Source organism: Diadema antillarum, unplaced genomic scaffold (genome assembly GCF_040938485.1).
Source record: "Diadema antillarum isolate AM-2024a unplaced genomic scaffold, OU_Dant_1.0 scf00000075, whole genome shotgun sequence".
In the NCBI taxonomy this organism is placed as follows: domain Eukaryota; kingdom Metazoa; phylum Echinodermata; class Echinoidea; order Diadematoida; family Diadematidae; genus Diadema; species Diadema antillarum.
Genome location: NW_027270964.1, coordinates 2,249,759 through 2,276,409, shown reverse-complemented (window position 1 = coordinate 2,276,409; position 26,651 = coordinate 2,249,759). Strand labels below are relative to the sequence as shown.

The 26,651-nt window shown below is 40.1% G+C and overlaps 2 protein-coding genes across 2 annotated transcripts in view; one reads left to right on the top strand and one right to left on the bottom strand.

The window, feature by feature from the left end:
• LOC139717445 (rho GTPase-activating protein 45-like) overlaps window positions 1–11,778 on the top strand; it is an 88,783-nt gene extending 77,005 nt beyond the window's left edge. The window contains exons 19-26 of the mRNA XM_071628953.1: window positions 286–617; window positions 1,198–1,335; window positions 1,990–2,174; window positions 4,829–4,906; window positions 5,532–5,616; window positions 6,641–6,716; window positions 7,161–7,400; window positions 7,920–11,778. Of these exons, the coding sequence (XP_071485054.1) occupies window positions 286–617; window positions 1,198–1,335; window positions 1,990–2,174; window positions 4,829–4,906; window positions 5,532–5,616; window positions 6,641–6,716; window positions 7,161–7,400; window positions 7,920–8,266 (1,481 nt within the window). The 3' untranslated portion in view covers window positions 8,267–11,778. The remainder of the gene's footprint in view (window positions 1–285; window positions 618–1,197; window positions 1,336–1,989; window positions 2,175–4,828; window positions 4,907–5,531; window positions 5,617–6,640; window positions 6,717–7,160; window positions 7,401–7,919) is intronic.
• A 6,354-nt stretch (window positions 11,779–18,132) lies between these two features.
• On the bottom strand, window positions 18,133–26,494 carry LOC139717411 (RNA 3'-terminal phosphate cyclase-like protein). The gene is made up of 9 exons (XM_071628908.1): window positions 26,341–26,494; window positions 23,936–24,007; window positions 23,040–23,215; window positions 22,365–22,436; window positions 21,599–21,723; window positions 21,013–21,138; window positions 19,547–19,700; window positions 19,068–19,171; window positions 18,133–18,457 (listed from the first exon to the last, which is right to left on the bottom strand). Exons 1-9 carry the CDS (start codon window positions 26,483–26,485, stop codon window positions 18,292–18,294), a joined length of 1,140 nt encoding a protein of 379 aa, XP_071485009.1. The 5' UTR covers window positions 26,486–26,494; the 3' UTR covers window positions 18,133–18,291.
• Between the last annotated feature and the right edge of the window lie 157 nt (window positions 26,495–26,651).

The window sequence follows — 26,651 nt, the reverse complement described above, 5'->3', positions numbered from 1 at the left end:
GATTTGAATTATTCTCTTGCCAGTCTTTTGCCTTCTGTGAACAAAATGTCATGGAAGTTTGGTCTAAGAATTTTAGTGTACAATTTACAATGTATATAGCAAATCAAATGTGAAACATACAGGCCAAAGTCCAGAACTATGTCTCAGATAGGTTTTACGTCTCCATTGAAGACTGGTTAAACCACAATCCAATTATCAGCATCACAAATCTTTGGAGTAAATTTCTTCTTACGGACTTGTATGTCATGTTCTCCATAAATACCGGTATCTCTGCCTACTCCTCAGGGTTCATTGAGCTGCCGAGTGCATTCCGCAACCTGCCCCTGTCCAAGGCCTCGCAGACCCACGTGATCCGCAAGCTGCGTACGCCCTCCAAGTGCCGCGAGTGCGACAGCTACGTGTACTTCAATGGAGCGGAGTGCGAGCGGTGCGGGCTAGCCTGCCACAAGAAGTGTCTGGAGTCGCTGGCCATCCAGTGCGGCGGCAAGCGCCTCATGGGCAAGATGAACGTCTTCGGCGTGAACCTCACCGAGCACCTGAGGGTGACGAACCGCGAGGTGCCCTTCATCCTCACCAAGTGCATCTCGGAGATCGACAAGAGGGCGCTAACGGTTAAGGTACAAGGCATCCCATGTGGTCCTCTTCTTGTAATATTTCCACCAGAGAGTCATTTGATACATTTGCTTCAAGCGTTTTGCTTCTCTCCAAAACTTAAAGCACATGCTGTGGTGTTGCAGGATTTTAGGTTCAAGTGACATTGAGCAAACATTTGAATTATCATTTGACTTAGAAGTTGCAACTGGTTGCCAAATTGGCCTACATCGACGTAAATAAACACTGATGATTTGGTGTTTTATTTGTAGCCAAAAAAAAAGAAGAATTAGATGCATCGGCATAAAACGTGTCGTGGTTGGGCTTCATTTTCGAATTTTTGTGGGCATATGACAAGGGTTGATGACCATGACAAGTCATTTAAGATCTTATGGTCACACATCAAAGGATGATAATTCTGAAAGACAATATTTCATGGTCAAAGCTGTGTTGACTCCAGTAGGTACAGTTAATGTTGGTTGCCTTTCTTCTGTATCAAGTGCTTCTTTTCATGTTTTCAAGAGGAGATGTGGGAGGCAATCATCTCGCAAACATGTTACGATGCTAATTTTGTGTGTTTTCATTGTGTTGTGTTCCACTTTGCAGGGTATCTACAGAGTAGCAGGGTTGAAGGTCAAAGTTGAAAAGCTGTGCCAAACCTTTGAGAACGGAGCCGACCTGGTCGACCTCTCGGAGTCTCCCCCACATCTCATCACCAGTACACTCAAACTCTACCTGAGACAGGTACCGTCACCTGTCTGCCACGACACCCTCTGCCAGTGTGGTAGATTTAATATGCATGTATGAGATCAAATGGCAAAACCTTGGGAGCAGCTGTATCAGCATTAATCCCAGTGCTCCTCCGTGGCTGAGCCAGCAAATTTTCACACTGCTAGTCATTTTGATGTTATTTTGGCAACAAGTTTTGGATATGTTCTCTCCATTGTTATCAACATTAATACATAATTAGTGCTGTCCAGATACAAGTTGTTAGCTAAAGACTTTGATCAGTGCCATCCACTTGGAGCTGAATTTCCAGGAATTTTGTATCATTTTCATGGATCAAATTGTTGTTTTTCAGTGAAATTTAGTCAAGCTGTTAGATTTCATATCTCAGCTTCCTGTATTTGATGTGTTAAAAAGATATAATACCTTGTTTGCATAAAAAAACCAAAGCGTTACAAGGGGCAAATCTTGCATCAGCACCCATTTAAAAGGAAAGCAGAGTTTGATGTGGCTAGCGAATCAATTTCTGTTCGTGTTGGCATTAAACTTTCGTGTGGACCATCATTTATATGTTTGTCTAAAGTTCATTTTCCTAGCCCTGTTCTGCCAAAAGTCTGCTTTGCTCTTTCTAATCTGTTGCCTTATCAATCTCACCCCCTCTTGGCCACGCAGCTTCCGGAGCCACTGTTGACATTTGACCTCTACCCAGACTTCATTGCAGCGGCCAAAGACTTCCCCCAGAAGGAGGGTGTGGAGTACGACGCAGCGAGGATAGTAGAGCGCTTCAAGCAGGTCACTGACCGGCTACCTCACTACCACGCCCAAACCACCAAGGCTCTCATGTATCACTTGAAACGGTGAGACAAGTAGATGATTTCAACAAAAAGAAAAAAGAGAAGCCGCAGTCATACTGGCAAAACTTTGAGAAATTCAACTTTGAGAATACTTTGTGAAGTTTTCTCATCAGTTCACACTACTGACCAAACTTCTGGAAGTTTCAGTTCTCAAAAAGTTTTTCAAGGTCTGGGTGACTGATGCGCATGCCTAACAAAGAAGAAAATGCATGCCATCTGACAGTGAGCACAGTGAGTACTCGGGGACTGGTCAAATGACAAAGTTTGCAAAGTTTCAGATTCATGCATTCAGACTGCACAAACTTCAAAAAGATTTGCAGGGGTTGGGGAAATTTCCCAAGTTGTAGTGGGAAGTTTTCAGGAAGTTTGTGTTCAGTACTGGCCAAACTTCAAGAACCTAAACTTCGAAAATTTTGCCAGTGTGCCCATGGCTGGAATGTACTCTTCAGATAAAAAACTTCTTGCATGCCGATTACAATCGCTGTGCCGATGAGATGTTTATGGTATGTTTTTCGGTTATCCTGTTGAAGACGAGCAGATTCTGCTGTAACACACATTTCCCATTGATACCTGCCCGTGTATACTTGGGACTAGTCATCAGCAGGGTAATGTGGGATTTCATGTATGTGTAGCCATTAGAGTTGATACTGCCTGTAAAAGGCAAAGTGCATCATTTGTAGAGTGAATATTCATTCCATGTTTGCGATGATTTTTCTTGTTAGTAAACTTTGAGTACAACCAAACAAAGATAAGGGTAGGATGATATCAGTAGGATTGAACATGAGGTGTCACATGTCACAAAGCACTAATACCAGTCATTATCACATATTCAAAGCAAATTAGAACACGAAATAATGTCACTGTGTAACAACACTCATATTGGTTTGTGCACAAAGAATTATGAAAAATACTTTAACCCTAACTAGGCCGGGCTGCTTAGGTAGTTGATAGAGCCGGGGGGGGGGCTCCCAGGCCCCCCTCCAGATCTCAGCCGTCGACCGCGCGATCGCGACAAAAATTGGCACACACATTGCCTATGATGTAATCTAAATGCCATGAAGTTAATTTTTCAAAATATTATCATTTATGCTAAATTATGCTAATTTATGCATAATGATGCATGAAATCAGACTATTTGCAGGGCTCGACACTAACTTTATTTAACTAACTAGGCCGGGCTGCTTAGGTAGTTGATAGAGCCGGGGGGGCTCCCAGGCCTCCCTCCAGATCTCAGCCGTCGAAAAACATTGATAAAAGTCCATTTTTAAAAATAAGTCGCACACTCACTGCATGCATTTATGCATTTCCGGCGCATAAAGTTACGAATTTATTGACACACTTTTCAAAGAATTTTGTTTGCCCTTTTCTGAAATTTGGTGGCCCCAGGCCACCGGGCCACCGTTAGTGTCGAGCCCTGATTTGGTATAAATCACAATATAAAGCTCAAAACAGGCACGTTTTTTGTGTAGATATTCTTTTTAGTGTCCTTAGGAAATGTAATGAAAAAAAATTGTGATATCAGAAAAAGTTCTTAAGTATTTTATTGTTTTTTTAATTTCTTACGTATTTCCTTGTTTTTTCGACTTTATGTTTTTCTTTGTTTCTTCGATGAAATTTGTCCGCGACATCGCTCCGAACAAGAAAATATGTTATTCATTGATTTTAATCAATAAAACACCAATATAATCATGCTTTTATGAAATTTGCCTGTAAGCACAGTTTGCATTGAAATTGTACACGAATTCACATTTTTGAGCAATTTCGGGTCTGACATGCATGTACATATTTATGCGTAAGTTCGGAAGCGCGCGCCCGGGGCTTCGCAAATTTGGTGTCAAAAGATGCGGGAGACTCGAAAGAAAAAAGTAATGAAACATCGCGGCGATAGCTTTTGCGATTGCGATACATCGCGCGGAACGTCGAGGGGGGGCCTCGGAGGCCCCCCCCCCCGGCCTAGTTAGGGTTAAAGGCACTCAGTCGTGACGAGTGGTTTGTGCGGCACGGAGACGAACGCAACACGCTGCCTCCCCCATTCTGTATCAAATGTAGTGACCCCGAATGAGAATAGCGCTGGCTCAATGGGTCAGCGAACAAAACGCTAGAGTTCTGTGGGCTACAAGAGAGCTCTCTGTGCTAATCTCCTAACCCAAAATGGCTGTCTGAGCGAGCCACGGGAGGCTTCCGAATGGACGCACACTCTCAGTGCGCATGCGCATGAAGAGAGGCCAAAAGAGCCACGTGGCTTCTGGCCTCTCTCTCCTCCAATCACCGCAGCTCGCGGTGACAATATTTGTGTATGATGCGTACACACACACACACACACACACACACACACGTCTTCTGGCCTCTCTCCTCCAATCACCGCAGCTCGCGGTGACAATGTTTGTGTATGATGCGTACACACACACGCACACACACACACACGTGTCTCAGTGGCAGCATTGTCCCACATGTTTATGGATATAGCACCGAGTCTGGCATTGCGCAATTGCATGCACAAACTTCGGTCGTTCGGAGTTTACGTTCCATTAGGGATGGCGATCGGCTGTCTTTAATGGGATATCACCGTAGTTGTAAAAGAGTGCAGTATGAAGAAATACAATGTGTTATTATTCATATGCATTTATGTTCCTTCTCTGCGTCCGTCTGTCTCACAGGGTGGCCGATGAACCATTAAATCATATGTCTGGTAGCAACGTGGGCATTGTGTTTGGACCAACACTACTCAAGCTGAGGTGAGATGCAAGATATGATATGATGTTGGCCTTTGAGGCAATAAAAGCTCCTTTGAGATGCGTTTTTATCTCAACGAATTGGTTAAAAACAATGTCCAAACTTTGGAATTCAAGCAAGTGTGTCTCTGCTCCATTTGATTACGTATCAACAGAAACATCCAAGTGTTGTTTTTATGGGCTATCTCAAAATGTCCGTATCCCATATGTTGTTGTCACTGGCAACATTCAAGTGGTAGTACTAGAGCAAAGGAACAGATGTGTCAAGGGTCCTAAGCCCACTCTCCTGGGTGGTGTATCACGAAGTCGTTCTTAAGTTACAAACGACTTTAAGAATGACTGGAACACGTTCTGATGTGCTATACTTATCAGAATTTCAATAATGCAGCACAAGAACTGATCACTAGTCGTTCTTAAAGTCGTTCTTAGCCTAAGAATAACTTGGTGAAACACCACCCTGGTTGTGTTTTTTGAAGATGGTGAAGAAACATAGCAAGAGAAAGATAACAGAAAAAAAAGAAGAAAAATGTATATATGAAAATAGATGCTAAAAAATCTGATATGATGTAAACCAGCGATAATCACCCTTGCATCCCATTTCCCTCCATTTCCTGTTGTTCATACACAGAGATGCCAACGCCTCTTCCCTGGATGCGCTCATTGACATGAACCACCACACAAGGGCGATAGAGCTCATGGCGTTACATCCTGAGGTAAGCTTTCTTTTCTTTATATAGTACAGAAATATACATTTAATGCAACTTTTTCTAATAGCACATTTAAAAGAGGCTGTTTGTACTTGAGTGAAATGTCATTTCAGTGTGCTGGACAATGATGACAAGTGGATATGAATTATGTTTGGAAATTACAGTATATGCCATGCATCATAGCGAATCTAATACTTCACGAATCAGGACTTCCCGGCAATTTCATAAGTGGTTAAATTCACGATTGTGGAGTACCATACTGAACAGAAAAGTGTATGTCTGCATGCCATGTTCATGCTGTGAGATTAGAGTTGACATTTTGTGTGTTTTTAAATTTGTGAATAGCGCTTGGCTCGCAAATGGCGCCCGACTCGCGAAATTCACGAAAATAAAAACCTCACGAAATATGCGGCATATACAGGGATGCCAAGTTCAAAAAAAGTTTTATGAGTGAGATTTTCATGACTCGGCATCTCAGCATGTGAATGTGCGCACGAGCGAGGGTGTGGGAGGGGTTTTTCCCCCCTGTGGCCTCCCACGGTAGGGAGCTTTTTCAATTTTTAGCTCTTAATGGTGCGATCAGTTGCATACTTAAGTGACTATTTTTTACTTATTTTGAAAGACAAAAGGGAAATATACCTTCAATTGCAACTATCACTTTAATCTTTTCAGCTATGCTCATTATTATAGGCCCAAGTTGCAGACTTCGCCCGATGCGTGAGAAAAATGGGTGTCATGCGTGAGATCGTGAGATGGCCTCTAAATGCTTGAGTCTCACGTAGAAAACGTGAGACTTGGTAGCTCTGCATATTCAGTATAGAGAGGATGAGACTGAGCACTACACTGCTACCAATGGGGTTAGCGAGATTTTTATGATTTGTTGTAGTTCTAAATCAGTATCTCAAAATATATTCTTTTAATTGTGTATTACACGCAAGAAAGGAAATGCAAATGAGGGGAATTTGCATTATTCGTAATGTGATGTCTTCAAATTTCTCCTCATTGTTTGTCATAATCTGTCTCATTCCAGATCTTTGGTCCACAAGAGACGCCAGTAGAAGACTTCCACACAGACGATGCTCCCTCGTCAACCGATATCCACAGAGGTCAGTTTTGAATTATTTGAACATTCGAGTCATACTACTTTTTTGCTTTAATATGGACGGTACTCTTGTGAAACTATTTCATGTGTAAGCTATCATGACAATGTATTACAAAAGAACCACAGTGTACTCTAGTTAAGTGCTTAAGTAGATGAGGATTCTTACCCAATCAAGTGGTTAAAGTTTTGTCATATTCATTGGAAGCTTTTAGTTAAATCCTACCAATTTATTAACAGTGGAGTACCCCATTAAATAATACCCTGCTATGTGGAGGCACCTGTATTTATATTCGTGAATACCTCACAAATAGAGTAGCTGCAGGTAGTGTTGGGATGTTATGGGTGGAGGTGTGTGCGTGTTTATGTGTATATATATGCATATATGTATATATGTGTCGTTATGATGATTTTTTTTTTTTTTTTGTGATTGACTCTTCCTAACTCAAAGGCCAAGCTCTGAACAAAAGTGCCAACAACTCCACTCACCTGACCCCAGCCAGCCCAATGCCACATTCCAGCCGCAGCAACGCCAAGCCGCCGACCCCACAGATGACGTCGCCACTGCCCGCCGCTGTGGGTTTCTCGTTACCAGGCAGCAGTGAGGGTCCCGAGACTCAACCCAACGAGCGGCGGCGACGGAACCGGCAGAATGCACGACTCAAGAATGGTCATAGCAGTGACGAAGATGGTAAGAGTGCCAAGTTTAACATACACCTCCATGAAATTATAGATGTACATACACACATGCATCTGTATTTGCATAAGTAAATTATTTCTATAAAACTACCCCATTGTTTCAGAGACAGGCCAGTACTTCTGCAGATAACACCAAACCTGGGTTTAGCTCTTTGCCAAACTTTAATTTAGTAAAGGGAGTAATGAAAAAGAAACAAAGACCATGGCAAAAGATGAAAAACATAACAAGTAAATTATGAAATGAGTAAGATTGATATTCATACCTCATTGTCCTACCTGAGGTGAAGACACTCTGTGAATGCAAGAATTGACGACAAGATATAACATGGCCATCTGTTTTAATGTGAAATTCTCATCAGGTTATAAAGAATTTTGGTATGTTGAAATCTGAAAATATGATACTTAATGTGCTGATGTTCATCAGGTAGAAATGACACATTTAATACTTCTCTTTTCTCAGATTATAAGGGTCATGACTTCACTTTGATATTTCTTTCTTTTGTATTTCCAGGCAATGGGTCAGGAAGTGAGGGGGAAGGCACCAATCATCCCCATCGGATCAAGAGCCCCACCCCTTCACCATCCAAGCCCACTCTCCTCCAGGTTGCCAGCGGCAACACCACCCAGGAGACGGCGGACTCGACGGGGGGTTACGTCCCCAGCGCTTACACCAAGCAGAGCCCCCAGCGGATGGGCGGGGCCAGCCCTAATGCCAACCCGTTAGCCACTAGGGGTGGGGGCGGGGGTGATGCCGGATCTGGGCGTCCCAGAACTGAGCTCTTCCAGGAGGCCAGTGGCTCATCATCGCGACAGGTTTCACAGCCAAGAAGGAGAAGCAGAGAGCCACACTTTGTATGAGGGTCATATGTGCACACCACCACATAGATGTAGAGGTGTGGGACTGTTCTCATGAGAGCTATCTATTACATGCCACATGCAATATACACAAAAATGTTCAGTTTTATGTTCCTCTTCCAGCACAAAGCAACTTCGTTTATGAATTTAGTGGCCCATTGTCAACTTTTATAAGCATTCTTTTTTATTATTGATATCTGAGCTAAAACTTTATCTTCTTAATATGCTGTTGTTTGGTGCATACAATTACATTGTATATTCCATGAGCTACTTCTGATTACTTTACTCAGTGACCGTAAGTCAATCTGTTCCCATATTATGTTTTGTTCTGTTCCATTCTTTTGATGTATCTTGTCAAGTTGTGGCTTTTCTATTTATTTATCTGTCTTTTTTTTTTTTTGGCCAGTGTTTATTTTGCCTTGCTGTCAACCCCAAATAAGCTAGCATTTTTTTAATCCACAAGATATTTTCTTTGTGCAAAAAATTGTGAAATCAGTGATTACCTAAAACAGACACATTGAAGTGTGAAATGCTTCATAAATTCAGATGAGGACATGCATACTTTATACTTTACATATACTTTGCTCTGATATCAATGCCACATTCGTATGTATTCCCACTATACCCGGAAAATTTTCAACTGTCAGGAAAGTTCTGCCGTTAGTTTGATATTTTATGAATAATAGAAAAAGTAACAGGCCTCATGGCCATTACCCTGTGGTAAAGGCGTAGAGCCAGGATTTTATTTTCATAGTAAAAAGAAGCAGCATACAATATGATTTCATCATGTTACCTACTAGCATGTGGCGTGTAATGGTGAAAGATAGCAGTGCAATCGAGGAAATTTTACTGTGTCTGTCCCCATGAGAATCTCCGGCTTCCTAGTGAGTAACCTTGCAAGTTCTTCCAGGTGTGAACACAATGAGTGTTGTTGACCTAGTGAAAGCTGCTGTGTCATGTTATTTCACTGAACTTACTGGTGTGTTATTGCTTTTTTTTTTCTCAGCTAAATGTGCCATACATGACTGCATGCTCACATATATGAACACATTTGTACCACCATCGACAGCCCCCACTTTTCTTGTTCTTCCATTGACAGTGTTTATTTGTTCTTTTTTTATTACTCTGAGAATATGCCAAAATGTGCTTATTTATGACCATACACGGTTTAGGTGGAAGAAACGAATCACATCTTTGTCACATTGATAAAGAATGTACCGGTATGTGAAAAATAAAACGATGACTGATCAACTCGAACATGTTTTATAGCAATGGCTGGCTCATTGACAATTGAAAATGTTTAGGCAAGATGAGATATATGAATGTATCATATATCTCATGTCCCACCAACCAGAGTTGTGGGACATTTTAGAGAAAAGATGTGATTTGCTGTGGAATTTCTCTTCAGGAAAAGCAATAATTCAACTTATACTCCAAACCAGCCCTCTATTTCACTAGCCAGGACAGAAGTACTAATGTTATTCACCAGTTCAGAGAGACTTCCTCTCGTGGAATAGCTGTCAATACAAGACTAAAACTTATGATATGGAAATGTTTGGTTCAAAATGAGAAAACAGGGCATTCATTCCATTTCTATCACAAATCATTTTTAGAAACAAAATTCACATCTTTGTCACATTTATAGTTTGCACAAAATGTCAGCTTTCACACATATTGATTTTAATCTCAATCTCTTTATAGATGCTTATTATTTTCATGATTTTTTTTTTTCAGCTTATGTTATGATATTGATACGGATACATTCATTTCTGTGAAGGAGAGATTGTATTGCAGGGGTCTTCAGTACCAGAAGTTCCAAGACCTGAAAGTACTTTGGGTGTGTTACTGATTGGTACATCATGTAAACTTGCCATTCTGCAGAAAAATCTCACTCTACACTTTAGCTAGATTTGTCATACACAGTGCCAACTTTTCTGTCATTCAGTGAAATGTGGACTAGACATATGCATCGACATTGAGATTTCAAGCTGATTTTTGTCTTCTAATGTCACGATAGTTTCACAGACATTAGTTAACCCATTGAAGACGAGTTCTGAGTGTACTTGGGCAGATGTCTGTGTGGAAATGCATGTTGTAGCAGAATTAGCCCGTCCTCAACAGGTCAATAGGCCAGGCCAAACTATGCTGGAGGCATATGCACTTGTCTTCCGAGATGATATGTTATATCATTGTGTGGTTTGACTCCCAAACTAATAGTTAGACCTTGCAAAGTAAAGAGACTTTGCTCTCTCTATGTGAAGTTGTTCTCATGTTTTGTCAGATACCTGTTGCAGGTAATCAGGTGTACATTTCTATGTTTCAATGATTGGTAGATCATGTGACCTTTTCACTTTGTTGTGTGTTGTTGTTGTTTTATTGTTACTCCAACAACTCTGCATACAATATGTATCATAATTATGTGGTGCTGGTTTTAGCCATAGGATTATTTAAAAAGTACAGTAAGTATCATTTGTTCTGTGTATATTTTGACACGTTTACCAATCACTCCAACCGAGTCTTGAAAAACTAGACAGTGACTCCCAAATTTTCCTGCAATGTAGAAGAAACTTTTTAATGCAAATTAAACTACCCTTGTACAGTGAGTGGTATTTTTACTCATAGAAAGAGGAAATGGGTTGTCAAGTGGCTGACACAGTAAATGAACAGGTCAAAATTTGCAATATAACAAATATTTCAGCAAAGTTCTTAGCCCATGATTAATTCCAACAGTCCCCAAACTCTATTATATTCATTCATGCTTCCACTGGAGAAGAGTTGTAGTGGACAACTGTATTTTGTAAATCTGAGATTTTTAGCGCGAGATGTATTTTTAGGAAACACAAAGTGCAATGTAATAGTAATGTATATGTGATTGCAGGTATTTATACAGTATTTGCTAGTGTGTTTGTTGGTTTGTTTTTACATAGTTTGCATTATTGTAAATGTTTTGGGAAAACTATGGGACTAAAGAGCAACATTATGGAGATGATACTTATGTCATTGTAAGAGTGTCATCAATAGAGTAAGTTGCCCTAGGTATGTGTTATAAAGCCAAATTCGATTTATGTTTATATTCACCAATTGTTTTGTAGACAATACACATTGTGTGTATATGTGACTGAGCAGATAAATCTGATGCATTCTATTCCTGTTGTTGCAGTGTATACAATCTTGTAAGTTATCTATTTTGTGCAAAACCAAAACCGAACCGCCCATTCTTTTGCTTGTAGCGATAGGATACCAAAGTTCAGCTCAAATGCCAGTCAATACAATACGTACAATGTTGCTTCTAGCCTAAGCATTCCTCGGTTTACCACTCTGTATATCATCACTCTTTTACATGCCTTGGTCGTTTATAGTTAATCCTAATCAGGCCAAGCTGATATTCAATATAATAACAACAAAAAAACACAACTACAGAGGACTCCTGTTATAACGAAGTCCTCGGGACCGACAGTTTTCTTTTGTTAAATCGAAATTTCGTTTTAATCAAACAATCAACCAATGGAAATACATCGAGCAGATAATGTTGCAGCCTGAATTTTTACTTCGTTGTAAATGGAATTTCATTATAACCATGTTTGTTATAACTGGAGTGCACTGTAAATCATAAACCCATGTTTGACCTGGCACATGCCCCAGTTTTGCTTATCTCTGTGTGTGTCATCATACTCTCTACTTGGAAATATGAATTAGGAACAAGAGTAGTAATGAAAAAATCTGCCTTTTGTACCTTCCTTCTTTCCACAGCTGAACTCCCTCCTATCTCAAGGTCATCAGACCTGCATGCCAAGTTCAGTGTGCTAATTGCAACAAAATCTTGTCTAGAGTTAGTGGTTTTCTTGCATATCTGCATTCCTGCAAAATGGGTTCATGAACTTGTCTTGTGCTACAGAGCTTCAGGCAACATTTGAGGCTTGATGAAATTATGAGCAGGAATACATGTAGACGCTATTAATATTGTAGCTCAGTGCAAACTGGGAGACTTAGGTTGAAATTTGTGTAAACTTAGTTATAGATAAATGGAAAGAAGCACAATTTTTTCAGCACTTCACATGTTGGCAGTTTTAGGTCATATTTGATTGTAATGATTTTCAAGTGCCATCTTCAGGCCTTCTTAGGCAGAAACTGGTGAAGCTTGTGAAAAATGGTAATTGATTTTTCGCAAGCACCTGCAAAGAGTGTCACCATTTGAGATGCTCCCAAGCATAACTTTTCTTTGTGTTTTTCAATAATCTTTATTTGATTTCTATGATTTCACATAACAAAAGCATTCATCTTGAATGTATAAACACAATATCAACAATGTAAAAAAAAAAACTCCCATATTGAGATTATTGCACACCCCCTTGGGAAATTATTTGCTGTAGTAATTTACAGGATCACTATGTATAATTTATATGGTACAGTTGGAATGCACTTTTGATAAGAAAGTTTCTAGTTTACTATGTGCTACCCCATCTTATGCCACAAATTGTATCCAAGTTCACATTTATGATTTTTGAATAGTGCCAACACCAGAAGTAGTCTCCTAAGTAGCAGTATTCAAATATAAAATTTCAAAGATGTAATAAGAGTTTATTAGATATTGCCATTAAATATCTCTTCCTTACAGTCCCTTTGCACCTTGTGCTTTGTTACTATGTCTCCAGATTCTTTGATTACCCAAAATCCTGATATTAGAATCATCAACAAAGTTTGTGCCCGCAACCTACCCCTGAAAAAATTTGTGCTTTAGTATGATCTTTGATATTTATTAGGTGTATTTGTATCATAGTGTATATGGCATACACAAGAAGCAGAGATCGAAACTGGTATAATCAAAGGAAAATCAGAATTGTAATCACTGTAAATCCAGTGTTTGCATGAGCTGTTTTACTTTCTTTGCTGACCAGTCTGCTACTCTCCACTTGCTCAGTGAATGTGTAATTTGAGTTTGTTAGGCATAGATGCATCATTGTTCATTCAAAGTGCTCCAACTTTACTTGATGGTAAAGTTCTCCTGTTTGCACACAAACCAATGTTACATTAGTGTTATTTTGAGAAAGAATAACCCAACTTTCATGCTTTTTGTAATCTGTTATGTTGTGCATAGGGATCGGTGTTCACTCACGAGCTGCCACCCGTTAGTGTGTATACATGTATGCATTTGCAAAACATTTTGTCACTATTTTGTCTGGTAGAAAAGACGGGGAATGGAGGAATGTAATACAATTCTGATGACACTAGTTTGTCATCTGTATAATGTATACACTCATGTCTGTATATGTCCATAGTCTATCATCCCATTACTATTATACTAATAAAACTATGGTGAAGTAGAAACACATCTATTTGAATTATGTCATTCTTTTTCTGCCCGGTCGCTAGATTACTTGTTTTTTAAAATGCAAGCCCAGTCATTTGCTCTCCCTCCACAAAAAACAAACAAACAAACAAAGTAAATCAGGGGAACATACCATGTTTGAGTATTCAATCCCTTCCATGTGCAATGTATAGATACAATGTGTTTGGTGAAATTCCTTACAAACATTCTTGATGGTCCGTTTCTATTCAGTTCTGTTTCTTGGTGATTTTCATTTCCTCTGACATGAAGTGCTTAGTTTTGTGTTTTGAGTTTTTTTTTTTTCTATGAAGCATTCCATGGATTCTACAGTGTACATATAGAAAAGACAATATGAACACACACACACACACACACACACACACACACACACATGCAATGTATATACATTCATACATACATACATATATAATATGTATGTAAAAGAAATGAAGAAACAAACTGGTAATGCATTTTTGGCCAATAAAGCATGAGTTTATTCGACTCAAATTTTCGGCGTCCTACACCTTCTTCAGGAGTCTTTGACAATGACGGTATGAAAACAACGCAAAACAATAATTGAACACGTAGAGCACACACTCATAGACAGACTTAGTTGCTATGAGACATGGCTCAGGGTGTGTGCCCTTTACAGTGATGGTGCTATGTAGACGCAATGTTGTCAAGGGAAACTTAAGGAGGAGAGCATTGACAGGTTTATTACTTAACAATAGCATTCAATTTAAGCATCATACAAATGTTGTACTTATTTTGTATTATCACATGCAATGATGGGATACCGAATAATTGTACTTATCAACATACCATAAAAGTTAAAGAATAATACATGTAGATAAAAATCAGGGGTAGGTTGAAAGAGCGCTCCAACAGTAGAGCTGTTTCATGACTTTCACTGATGGAGACTTGTGTATACTAATCATCAATAAGATGAAGTTGGTTTTAAAATTTCAGTTGAGGAATGAGTGAAAATATCAATTAAAAAAGTCACAATTCAGTGTCTCACTGTAATCTAATCAGATTTGAACATGCAAGTGTGATATTGATTGCATAGTGCCAATCAACAATTATGATGGCAGTGTACAGCCATCTTACTACAGAATAAAACAAAACCTGATTAAATTCATCATGAAAATAATTGAGATATCAAACTGTTATTTTCCCTTTAATAGAAACTTAAAATAGCCCAATAATTTTTCTTAACATCAGGCCAAGCATAAACTATTATTACTTTGAAAGATATTCTGAAAAATATCTTAGAATCTGCCATCACTAATTCCTCTCTCGAAAGAACAAGTAACCGTTTAGAATGGATAAATCCATGTTCATCAACCCTTCTTTAAAACTCTTACTCTTCACAATTACTCGCAACTCAGGGAGTTTTCTTTCCTCTGCTGATTTGTAACCTCCCTCGAAATGCACATTCTGACATTCGTCGGTGAGTGGCCGCGGAGGTTAAAGTGTTCGGCAACGGGAAGGCAGGTCATTTTTTTCAAGATGGACTATCTGTGATTAATAAAGTGCCTCAAGAATTTGGTGCTGGTCTCAATGATATAGACAACACGAGGACATCATGCACAGAACAGACAATACAGCACATTACTGGAATCACAGGGTCTGTGGATGGAGGGTAATATTGTTGGAGATTTTAACTGTGGCATCAACAACAAGGTGTTTACAAATTTGGCACCTAGGCTTAGCACACGGCGTGCTACCACTCAGCGGTAAAGGTGCTGGGAGTTGAGTGCTCACAAGCGATTTTTTTAGATTTGGGGGCTGACGTTGGGCATGTAGTGGTTAATCTTTTAACAAGTTTCCCTAACTCGGAGTCGAGAGCCAGTGTAGGTCATTCTTGCCTGACTTGTTTCAAGAAAGATTTCATAGCAGGATGGTAAGTGGTCACGAATGGGAGGCATGCCTTGTTTTCCTCAAATTTATTTTGGTTGAGGAGCTCTCTTCGGGATTTCCCTTTCACTCTACAAATTGCATCTCTGGTTATTCTAGCAGGGTATCCTCATTTGATGAATTGTCTACCTAGTTAGGACCTCTCTGCCAAACACATCTTCGTCCGAGATGATTTGGCAGAAGCAAAACATCTGACTATAAACAATCAATAAATTTTTTGATGTGGTGTGGGTGAAATGAGTCAAATCTCAAAAATGATAAAGAGTCGATGGGTTTTTGATACACAGATATTTTTAGCGTTTTGTTATTTTGGTCGATCAAACCAGATACGTCCAGGATTGATCTCTTCTTTTGAACTTTCCATAGTGAATTTGATGCTTTGATTGCATGAATGGAATGCCCGGTGGAAAGCAGCCAGTTCCTTGATAGGGTGCTCCCAAATCATAAATATGTCGTCTATGTAATGAGTGTGCAGCATTGGTTTGTGAGGATGATTTGAAAATTCCTCCTCCAGGACAGCCATGTAAATGTTGGTGTATGTTGGTGTATGCTGGTGCCATCTTTGTGCCTATGGCAGTGCCCTGTTTCTGCAGGTACCAGTAATATTTATCATTAAACTGGAAAAATATGTTTCAGAATAAACTCTGTCATTTTGAGCTAGTGTATCTATGTTTATACAGTGGAAACTCGATATAACGAGATGGTCGGGACCGAGTCATTTTCCTCGTTATAGCCGATATCTCGTTATATCAGTAGGCATAGAAGAAGGCATAACATAAAGACATTAATTTGCACATGTGGGACTACCCATCATATTTCAATCAATACTGATAACTTGATATTGTGTGTGAGGGAATTACTCACCTTTATGGGTAAGAAGATGTTTTTCGCCAAGGAAATCCAATATCAAGAATGTGTTTCTTATTAATTGTAGATGTTTGAATTTGTAAATTTGTATAACCTGCGATTGTATCAAGATCGTCTGTGGATTGGTATGTGGTTATCGCATGGGTGTGTGTTGTATGGTATTGGAAAGCTTGAATATGATCTGAATATAATGCTGTGTGTGTATGTGACACATTCTGTATGTACATTATGACTGCGTGTGTGTGAAGATGGGGAATTCCCTACGTAGAAAGCCAATCACAGTATCAGATTGCCTGACACCTGCTAAACGTCATGATGATGTCATGTATACATATGGCCGTCCCACCACATTTTCTGCATGTATCAGTGTGCATGCACACACACACACTTACACGTACACCATGCAGTGCTAGCTGGAGTGCACTGAAGAAAATGATTAAGTGTGGACAAGACAATTTTTGGCGCATCAAGCTTTACAATCTCGGAAGATGATAGCACAGGCGAAGTAAAGCTTTACCGAAGGCATTTTGCTTTACCTCGCTATAGCAGGTTTGATTTGCTATGTTTTTCTTTGTTGGAAGTCACAAAATTTATCTCGTTATAGCAGTTATTTCATTATAGCCGATCTCGCTATAAGAGTAGCATTTTACATAGACTTGTGTGGAAGGAAATTTGGGACCGGGAAAATGTCCTCGTTATAACCGATGTCTCGTTATAGCAGTGTTCGTTATACCGAGTTTCCCCTGTAGTCTCGTCCTCATCAGCATTGTCATTGAGGAAACGGCGTATAACTTTTACATCTTCCTCGTGTGGGATGTTAGTGTAGAAACTCTGAACATCCATGGTGAGGAGTGTTGAACCAGGGGCAAATTTAACCAATTCAATATTTTTTTTTAAAGCAATCCGTAATGTCCTCAATGTAGCTCTTGATTTTAGCTAAGAATGGCAGAAGTTTCTCATCAACAAATTGAGACATTAGTTCAGTAAGGGAACCGACACTGGACACAATGGGTCTGCCTGGTGGGATGTTCTTTGGCTGCCGCAATGATAGAATCAGAACTTGTTGCTTCTTGCTTGGTTACACTCATCACCATTTTGGGTAGCTTGTGCACTTTAGGTAACAGGTAGAACTGACTGACCTTAGCCTTCTCAGGCAGAGATATGTTACTGCCTGGCATATCCTTAACACATTCCATAGCCTGCTCACGAAATTCATCAGTAGGGTCCTCAGACAGAGGTTCATACAAATTATCATCTGACAACAGTCGCACTGCCTCTGAATGGTAATCTTCAAAGTTCTGCACAACCACAGCCATCAAGCCCGCATGACATTGTCGTGAGTGATTTAATCACCTCGTGTCGTATCTTGTCTGTTGTACTGAGCTCCAGCTGCCGGGCGTTGCGGAGACAGCTGTCTCGAAAGCGTTCGCCGTTCGCCGTGAAAGAGTCGATGTAGGTATTCCTTCCTGGTGGTGCAGTCCACTGAGACTCAGCTATAGATGGTTGGCGTCTGTCCTTCTTTATCGAAAACTTTTCTGTGTGCTGTCAGCTCGTGTAACACTACTGAGAACTCACACACTGCCATACAGCAGCCTCAACGAGTCATCTCAAATGGGTTGCCATGCCATGGCCCCAAACAAGTCTCTCTTTGCATGGAAAAACATTTTGGACACCACTCTGCTCCTTCAGTGGAACATTACCTTCCTCTGGTGGTGTTCCATTTCCCCTCCTCAGGTTATCTCCCGTTACTCCTATTCCACTGGCCTCCCATCTCCCATTCCACCAGTCTCCCATCCCCCTGTGCTGGCGGTCTTCCATACCCCTCCTCCACTGGTCTTCCAGTCCCCTCCTCCAGTTGTCTTCCATCCCCCTCCTCAGGTGGTCTTCCCTCCCCTCCAGAGCATTGCTGGAGGATCTACATGATGGTCTTGCTGAGGTTGGTGAAGCCAGACCCCACACAGGTGAGGAGGACCTTGTCTCCGCCTGTCCTCATCTCGACGTCTCCCTCCGAGTCGGCAGGGATGACTTCCATCTTGAACATGACTTGGAGGAAATCCCTCAGGTGTCTCAGAAACTGGATCCTGTGGGTGTGGTGAAGTCAATAATACTGTATAAGCCATATATTTGCAAATTTAATATCAGACAAAAATATTAACTCTAATCCCGACATATATGAAACGTGCAAGCACACATTTTTCATCCATTGCGGTACACATGATCATGAGTTTTGGTCAAAAATTAAGCCTTGATTTCTTTACTACTTTTATGTGTTGACTTTACACAATCAAAGCAGATGCGCAGAAAAGAGTGTTGATAAAAGTTAAAACATACTTTGTGGAATACTTTTGTGCATATATCTTTTCTGTTTATCCACCTACCTATCCACCTGTACTATTCATATATTCAGCCATCTATATATATCTATTTATAACATCAGCTACACCTGCATAGGCAACTCTCGTTATAACGAAGTCCTTGGGTCCAGCAATTTTCTTTCATTATGTCCAAATCTCGTTACAACCAGAGGAAATTTTGCACCATTGACTTTAATGATAATAATCATGGGACCTGAATTTTCACTTCATTGTCACAATTTCACTGTATCTGTGTTCGATGTAACGGGAGCGCCCTGTATCTACATTTCACTCAACAGGCAAGTTCAGAGGCAAGAAGGACGAACTATTTACTCACGTGTAAGGAGAAAGTGGTCCTGTAGTAATCTTTGATACGTCTCCCTGGCCAAGCGCCATGAGGAGAAGTGCTAGAGACTGATGTCTTGAGTCAACACAACCTCCCTGCACGATGGGGGGAAAAAAAGATGTAGGGGGAAATCTTCTTCATAAATGAATACTACATGAGCTTGGAAATTAGCAAAACTCATAAACGATCACATTGACACGCAACATGACTGATTCCACTACATTGACAAATCTGTGATAATTTCTTGGAAGAAAACTGAAGCTTGAGGCCATTATGACCAGCTGTTGTATTCCAATCCAATCTTGGATCCATTCTTGGGACTACTTTTAATGGCTTGCATGTGCTGAAGATAATACAGGTCAAATAAAGTGTAAATGTACATCATAATATTTCAATCCCATCTATTCGTATCCAAATTTCCCCATTCCAACAGTTCTTATCCAACAGTCTCTATGCTACCTAAGCCTTACCCTATATATCTCCTCCATCAGGAGCATGGCGGTTTGTTTCCCCAGGTCCTCAGGTATACTGGGCTCCTCCCCAGCCCTGTTTGATGCGGACTCCACTGAAATGAAATTTCCTTCTGTGGTCTCCGCAACCAGCGATAAGCCAAACCCTGGTGACCTGGCATCGTGGCAAAGGAGAACAAAATAAAAAATGGAAACCATGTATTTGGGGATTTGAGTTGACCATTTTATAAGTTTATGCATTGAATAATTTTCAAGGTATGGAGAAAAAGGGCCATTCTGTATTGAAGAGTAAATTGTTACCATTTTCTCAGGTCCTTTGACTCTTGACCTTTGACCCTATGAACCTAAAATTCATAAGAGAATCACTGTCAGGCAGAACAAGTATAAATATGTACTAAGTTTCAAGACAACTTGAGCCACTTACAAGATGGAGGAAGAAGCACTTTCACTTGATCTTTGACCTTTTGACCTTTGACCTTTTCGGAAAAAAGACTTTCCAGAGAATTTCTATTGGGCAATACATGTATACACCAAGTTAAAAGAAAAAAATCCTGCAGGCATTTCTGAAGAGTTGACTTTGACCTTTGACCCCTGACCCCTCACCCAATGACCTCAAATCCTCTATATAATCACTGCCAGTCAGTACATGCATGTCTACTATGTTCCATGAAGATACTTTGAACCATTTCCAAGATATGGAGAAAACAGGGAATTTTAAAATTTTCACTTGACCTTTGACCTCATAACCTGAAACTCTGACCAGAGAATCTTAATTAGACATGTATACACTAAGTTTCAAGACAATACCTTAAGGCATTGCATAGATATCTGGGAAATTGTGAAATTTTGAGCATTTGACCTAGACCTTTTGACCTTTGACCTTAAGCATATGCACCCAAAAGTTGATAGGCACAACTTCAACCCCTCATACACATACATGCCAAGTTTCATAAGGGTACCTTAAAAGGTTTTTTAGTTACGATGTCCACAAACTTTGATTACGGACAGATGGAAGGAAGGACGGACGGACAACCTGAAAACATAATGCATCTGGCACCACTTCGTAGCGGAGGAATAAACACATATCAAAGATTCGATTTCTGCAAAAAAACTAAAATCGACAAAAACAATGGTCAAAATCTTTGTACCCCACCTAGGAGAGAATTTGCTCTCGAGACGTTTGCCTGAAACTGCTGTCGCGGGTCACATATGAGAAGACCTCTTTCTAGTAGACTCAGCATAGATCCACTGCACCTTCACTCTGCCATTTTCCAAACTCTCATCACAACTCTTAAATGTTCAGTAGTTCTTATCATCACTACAAATGCATCTAATCAGCACTCTTATCAAATGTGCAATATTTGAATACAGTATCTTGAACAAGCTATTATTTCATGGTGTGTGTGGGTGTGGTTTTCTTTACCCTCTTTATCTCTCTCTCTCTCTCTTGTTCTCACTACACTTACTTTCCTGACTGTGGTCCCTTCATGTGGTCTGTGTAGATGTAGATGTCCGGGAGGAATTGATTGAGAATACCCCTCGCCGCATCAACGATTCTATTAGGCGTGGCTGGTGACACCCTCATGGCATAACTATTGGTCTGAATCAAGGAGAATACATTTCTAACCAGCAAAATACAAAAATATACATATGAATATACTCACTAGTGCCACACCTTCTTGAGGCTGACAGAAAAGGGAACACCAAGAAAATAGTCAAGGCCTCAGGCATTACTTCAGCAAATGTCACCAGCAAAAGAACACATGTATTTCTGCCTTGCTCTGAACATGAGAAGGAACTAAATGTACCTTTGTGAATCTATGGATTATGGAAAGTTGGTGCAAACAAAACATTCCATATGGTAGCAGCTTTAAATGACTTTGTTTAAAAAAAGAAAACAAAACAAAACTGAATGAGAGAAAATATGAGGAAATCCAATGTAACAGTGGCCTTCGAATATGCGCAATGTGTGAAGAGAGTTTCATGATGAATATGAACGCAGTGCATTGTATAACGAGCCCCAACATTGGAATGCCTTGCCAAAAAGGATACGCTACACCTCGTATCCTCTTCACCTTCCCCGGCTTGGTGAGTTGTAAAGGTCGCAAATTCCTCTTGATTGGACAGCGGAAGACTACTTCTCCTCCACCGTGTGGGGGAGCCCCTCTCCTATTGATCTGGTGTGGGGGGAAGTTGAGAAGCATTTGATGTCCACAAAGTAATATATACTTTTCATATCGCATCTACGTATTGCAGAATCTACCTCGATACTTTTATATTGTACAAGATGACCAAGTTCTTTTGCCAAAATTTTCTCCTAAGTAATGTGGATGTTCCGTATCTGTGTGTGGGAATACTGTCACAAGAATGAGATCAATAAAACAGAGAGACAGACAGACATATACCCAGTCGGCCAGGAATACTCATGAGCAAGTGGAACAGATCAGATTTTGTCCTTTTCATATTCAATATTTTACTGTTTTACTTTGTATATCATGGACAATTTCACATAAGGTAAGACAGGGATATCACCTGCTCCGGACTGAAGTATCCTCAAATAGACAAAAATGATTGAACACACCTAGAAGATAACTCAAAAATAGACCTACTGCCACTTTCATGTCAACTAAAAATATATTCACAGTGTTATATAGGAAGTTGGCTCACAAAATACAGACATTTGCTGTCAAAGTGTGAAACTGGTGGTAACTACGGATACACATGGCATCTCAAGAGTTTATCAATACATCTGAGGGTCGATAACAACGCATTCTGTATAGTAAGATACACATAGAACTACAACTATCAAGTCACTAACCTTGAGTTCTAGCCCCTCATCAATGCCAAATCTTCTCAGAAGAGGAAATGTGACCGACTTGATGACATCAACCTGACAGATTCCAGAAGCAAACAAGATTGACAGATGTCAATGGTAGGACTGTTCATGCAACCATGGAGCTACAAGTCGTAGCTCCATGATGCAACTGAGACATGGAAGTGCACCCTTTCCACAAAATGTCAAACTATTAACTGTGAAAAATTGCTTCAGTAAAAAAGAAAAAGAAGACACAACACTGGAAATACAGAAACATTTTTACTACATTATTTTCGCGCATTTCTCCCTACTTTTGGCTAGCACAAATTCTGTAGCTGCAAAAATATCTTTGCGATTTTCTCTGCACATTGTGCTTTGTCATTGGTGCCTCCCTGGTATGAGTATGTGTGGCGCACATGTGCCCCATAGTACTATTGGAAGCATTCATTAATTTTGAGTGTGCATAAGCGTATATGCAGTAGTTTCTGTGCAGGCCATACATCTGAATAGATCAAGCAGCACATCAATTTTCACACAGGGAAATGTCAAATCAAATACTGTCTATTCTGTGAATTGGATCAAATATGTTAAGCACTTGCCCATCAAAATTTCCAGAACCAGTGAATTTTTCTTTGAGCTGTTCAGCACAAAAATATTGCCCATTACAGTATGACTTACTGATGGATCCACTTGGTCATTTGTCACGCCCCGCAGCACAGCTTTGATCGGCTTCTTGACGAATGGTGCGAGGCAGATGAGGGCTTCCAGATAGTAGCCAATGGCTCTCTGGACATTGCAGTCATGTTCCACACTACCACCCAGCAGAAGGCCTGGCTGGTAACGCACCTGGGTACCTGGTTGTGACAACCGGACACAGAGTTTCTATGACAACTATGAGAAGCAAACATTTCTGCTATATGAACTAGGTCCATTCACATTCTCCAAAAAAAAAAAAATTCTTCTTCCATGATATCATAGCTGAAATTCTCATGATCAAAATATGGTTGACAAACAGTACATTCTATCATAGTTTTGATAATAACAATAAATTCCAGTAGACAGAAAGAAATCTTGAAAACATCATGCTTCATTGAACAACGTACCAGCAATTCTTTAAAACTTAAGAAACAAAAACTATAGAATAATACTTAAATAATACAGCTTATATTAATCACAGTAGTCCAGAAGGATGTATGAGGGCAAGCTGGCTGGATCTGTCATTTTAATCAGTTCTACAGAACTTCAGGTTGTAAATATTTTTTTTTTCCTGGGTGAGATAATGAGAAACCTCTCATGAAATGTACATGTAGTTCCTAGAGTAATTCAATGTTTATCTGATGAAAATTAGTCTTGAAATGGCTAAGATATCTAATACAGAGGGATTCTAATATTAACAAGATGTCTCAGCCATTCCAAAACCGGTTTTCTTCAAATAAACTTTGAATTCCTCTTAGAATGGTAATGTTCTGTACTATTTCATAAATAGTTTCTTGGTATCTCACAAAAAGTTAAAAACCCAATCCTCATCGCCACCAATACTATACCATCCCTTTAAAAGGGAACTCATGCCTTACCAGTCTCATTCACTTCAATGTATGATCCATTTGTGATCTTGTCCAGCAATCGAATGAAGCTTGCTTCAAAATCTGATGTCAATTCAAAATGGGAAAACGAAGCAAGATTTGATCACATCAAACAGAGTACAAAGGTTTGAAACAAATGCATGATGATAACCAATGTGTTCAAACATATAATTCTTTTTTTTTTCTAATTCTTTTTTGCTTTTAAATTCTTTTTTTCTTTTTTTAAAAACAAAGCCTGCTAGCTAGATAATCTCTTCATGCTTATCCCTATCCCACAATGCACAAATACCCGAGAGTGGAAGACCTAGGTTTATCTGTATCAGATCATGTGCCTGCCATGCCTAGCAATAATTTTGTAGTGTGGGAAAAAAAGACACAACATTAACCAGACTCCCAGAGCAGAGTCCATTCTGTAGACCGAAAATGTGGATGTGGTCCCCAAAGCTGTCACAGCCAAAGCAGAGGCAAGCAGCATATAATGTACAATAAACTTGATCGCGCTGTGTATAGATTTTGGCATTCCACTTTCAAGCTAAATAAGAAATGTCCTATGCCATACACACATTTACACACTTCCTCCCAGAGTCCCTGATTGCCTGGTCAATACAAATTACAATAAATTTATTTTTACCTAATCTAACCCACTTCAACTTTGTTGCTTCTTTTCACAGACTTGCCTTCTTGGACCACACTGGCATTGGTTGGCTTTACTAGCAGTAAAATCTAGTCTATGTCTGGGCTCTGTGTTTATGAACGCATTTTACTGCATTCCGGCTGAATCCGGGTAAAAGCAAAACTTTGGCAAAAGACAAGTTCAGCACAATATCCCACTAGTTTGCTTAGTTGGGATAGTCTCCACACACGACGCCTCCTTGCACAGGGCACCCTCTTTCATAAGATACACTACTGTCAACTTCTACGTTTACCACATGTGATTTTCCCAGCTACCTACATAGGAAGGCATGACCATAAGCTCAAGTACATAATCTCAATTGCGACCATAGATGTGTTTAAATTTTCCTTTTTTCCCCGAGCTGTTAGAACCTGGAACCATCTGCCAGGACCTGTGGTCACAATTACCAACCCATTAACATTCAGAGAGGCTGCTCTTCCAGTCATCGGAGTGATGCAGCCTCCTGTTGGGTCACACATGCTCTAAGAAAAGATGGATGTCTTTTTACTAGCACTAGAGTAAGAGCCCCAATTTTCGGACACTTAAGCTTTATTGCAATATCTATTCAACTCAAATAATACTCTCCAAAATTATATCTATAATAATGCATGTTAGATATATCAACCTAATTTTTCCCAATATTTATTTTGTTAAACAGATCATAAAATTTCACAAAAACCCCAAATATCATCACCTTGTCAATTCCCCAAAATTCAGACAGCGTCTCCAAAATTCGGACAGGCGCGCAATGTCAATACGCATACAAGGCAGCTGAAAAATCCGTGCGCGCCACACATTGTTGGCGCAAGGTCGCATCGGGGATGTACAGTATATGTAGCGGCGCCCGTTCGTGTCCGAATTTTGGGGATTGTGCACTTGCATTCAGCCCCTGTACATTTATTCACTGCATCGGCACGTACGGAGATTTTGTTTTTCTTTTGTGTTTTTGAGGATACCATCACACTCTGAGCTTGCGATAACCGAAAAATCTCGCAACGGAACAGCGTAATTTTTCAATTTTTAGCGCTTTTTTGGCGACCCCGATTCTTCACACGGGACCTAATTCGCGCGCACTTTGGAAAAGTTGCGGCGATTCCGTGTTTTTGACAGCAAAATTTGGGATTTTAGATGGATTTTTGGAGGTGACTCGGGCACTTTCCTGTGGTGAACGAGTGTGCTAGTGTGTGAAACGATGTGATATGCTTGTGTTGTGACAGTCGACTTTGCTGCATTGTGATAAGTGGGACGTGTCCGGATTTTGGAGGCCGGCCGAAAATTGGGGTTCTTACTCTATGCACCGTCACTTTTATTGTACATTAGTGACATTTAAAATCATCCTGTTCACCATGTCACCTCTCACTGACGCACGACACTTCTACCATCCCGGGACAGTTTCAAGGAACTGCTGAAAGGGATTACTACTTCAAGGTTCAAGTTCTAACGTGTTAAAGTTAATGTTACCAAGTGTTAGACCACGACCACTATGGTGAAAATTACAGGTAATGTTTAAATTAAACACTCATTATGATAATGGCAAATGGCAATGCCATTTCGTTGTTAATCGTACCGTGTACATCATGCATCAAGGTGTAATTTTTTTAATTTATTAAAATAAGTACCGGTAGACACCCCTAGACCAACGCCAACGACTCCTCACAAGAGACGAAATACGTGGGACTGTTACAATATTGAGTCTCAGGATTAGTTAGTTATATTCCTTTACCTTTAAGTCCTGGATCATCATCTTTGTGCCTGATCTTGCTGATGCATACTGGCTTCCCGCTCAGTGTTGAAAGGACTAGACGTTGTCGGAAGAAATTGCAGCCTTCGTACCTCAGAACACTATTTTGACTTTGGTTACTTGCCATGTTTCTGTTGATCAACACATCTGCACGTGCGTACATAAAATGATTGCATCTGCTATACACCCAGCTAGTGCAGCATGCAGTCGGATGTAGTCAGCATGCGGTACTCCTGGCGGAGATGGCGCTGTTAATGGTCGTCCTTTTTCGCCGAACAAGCTGGATAAGTAGT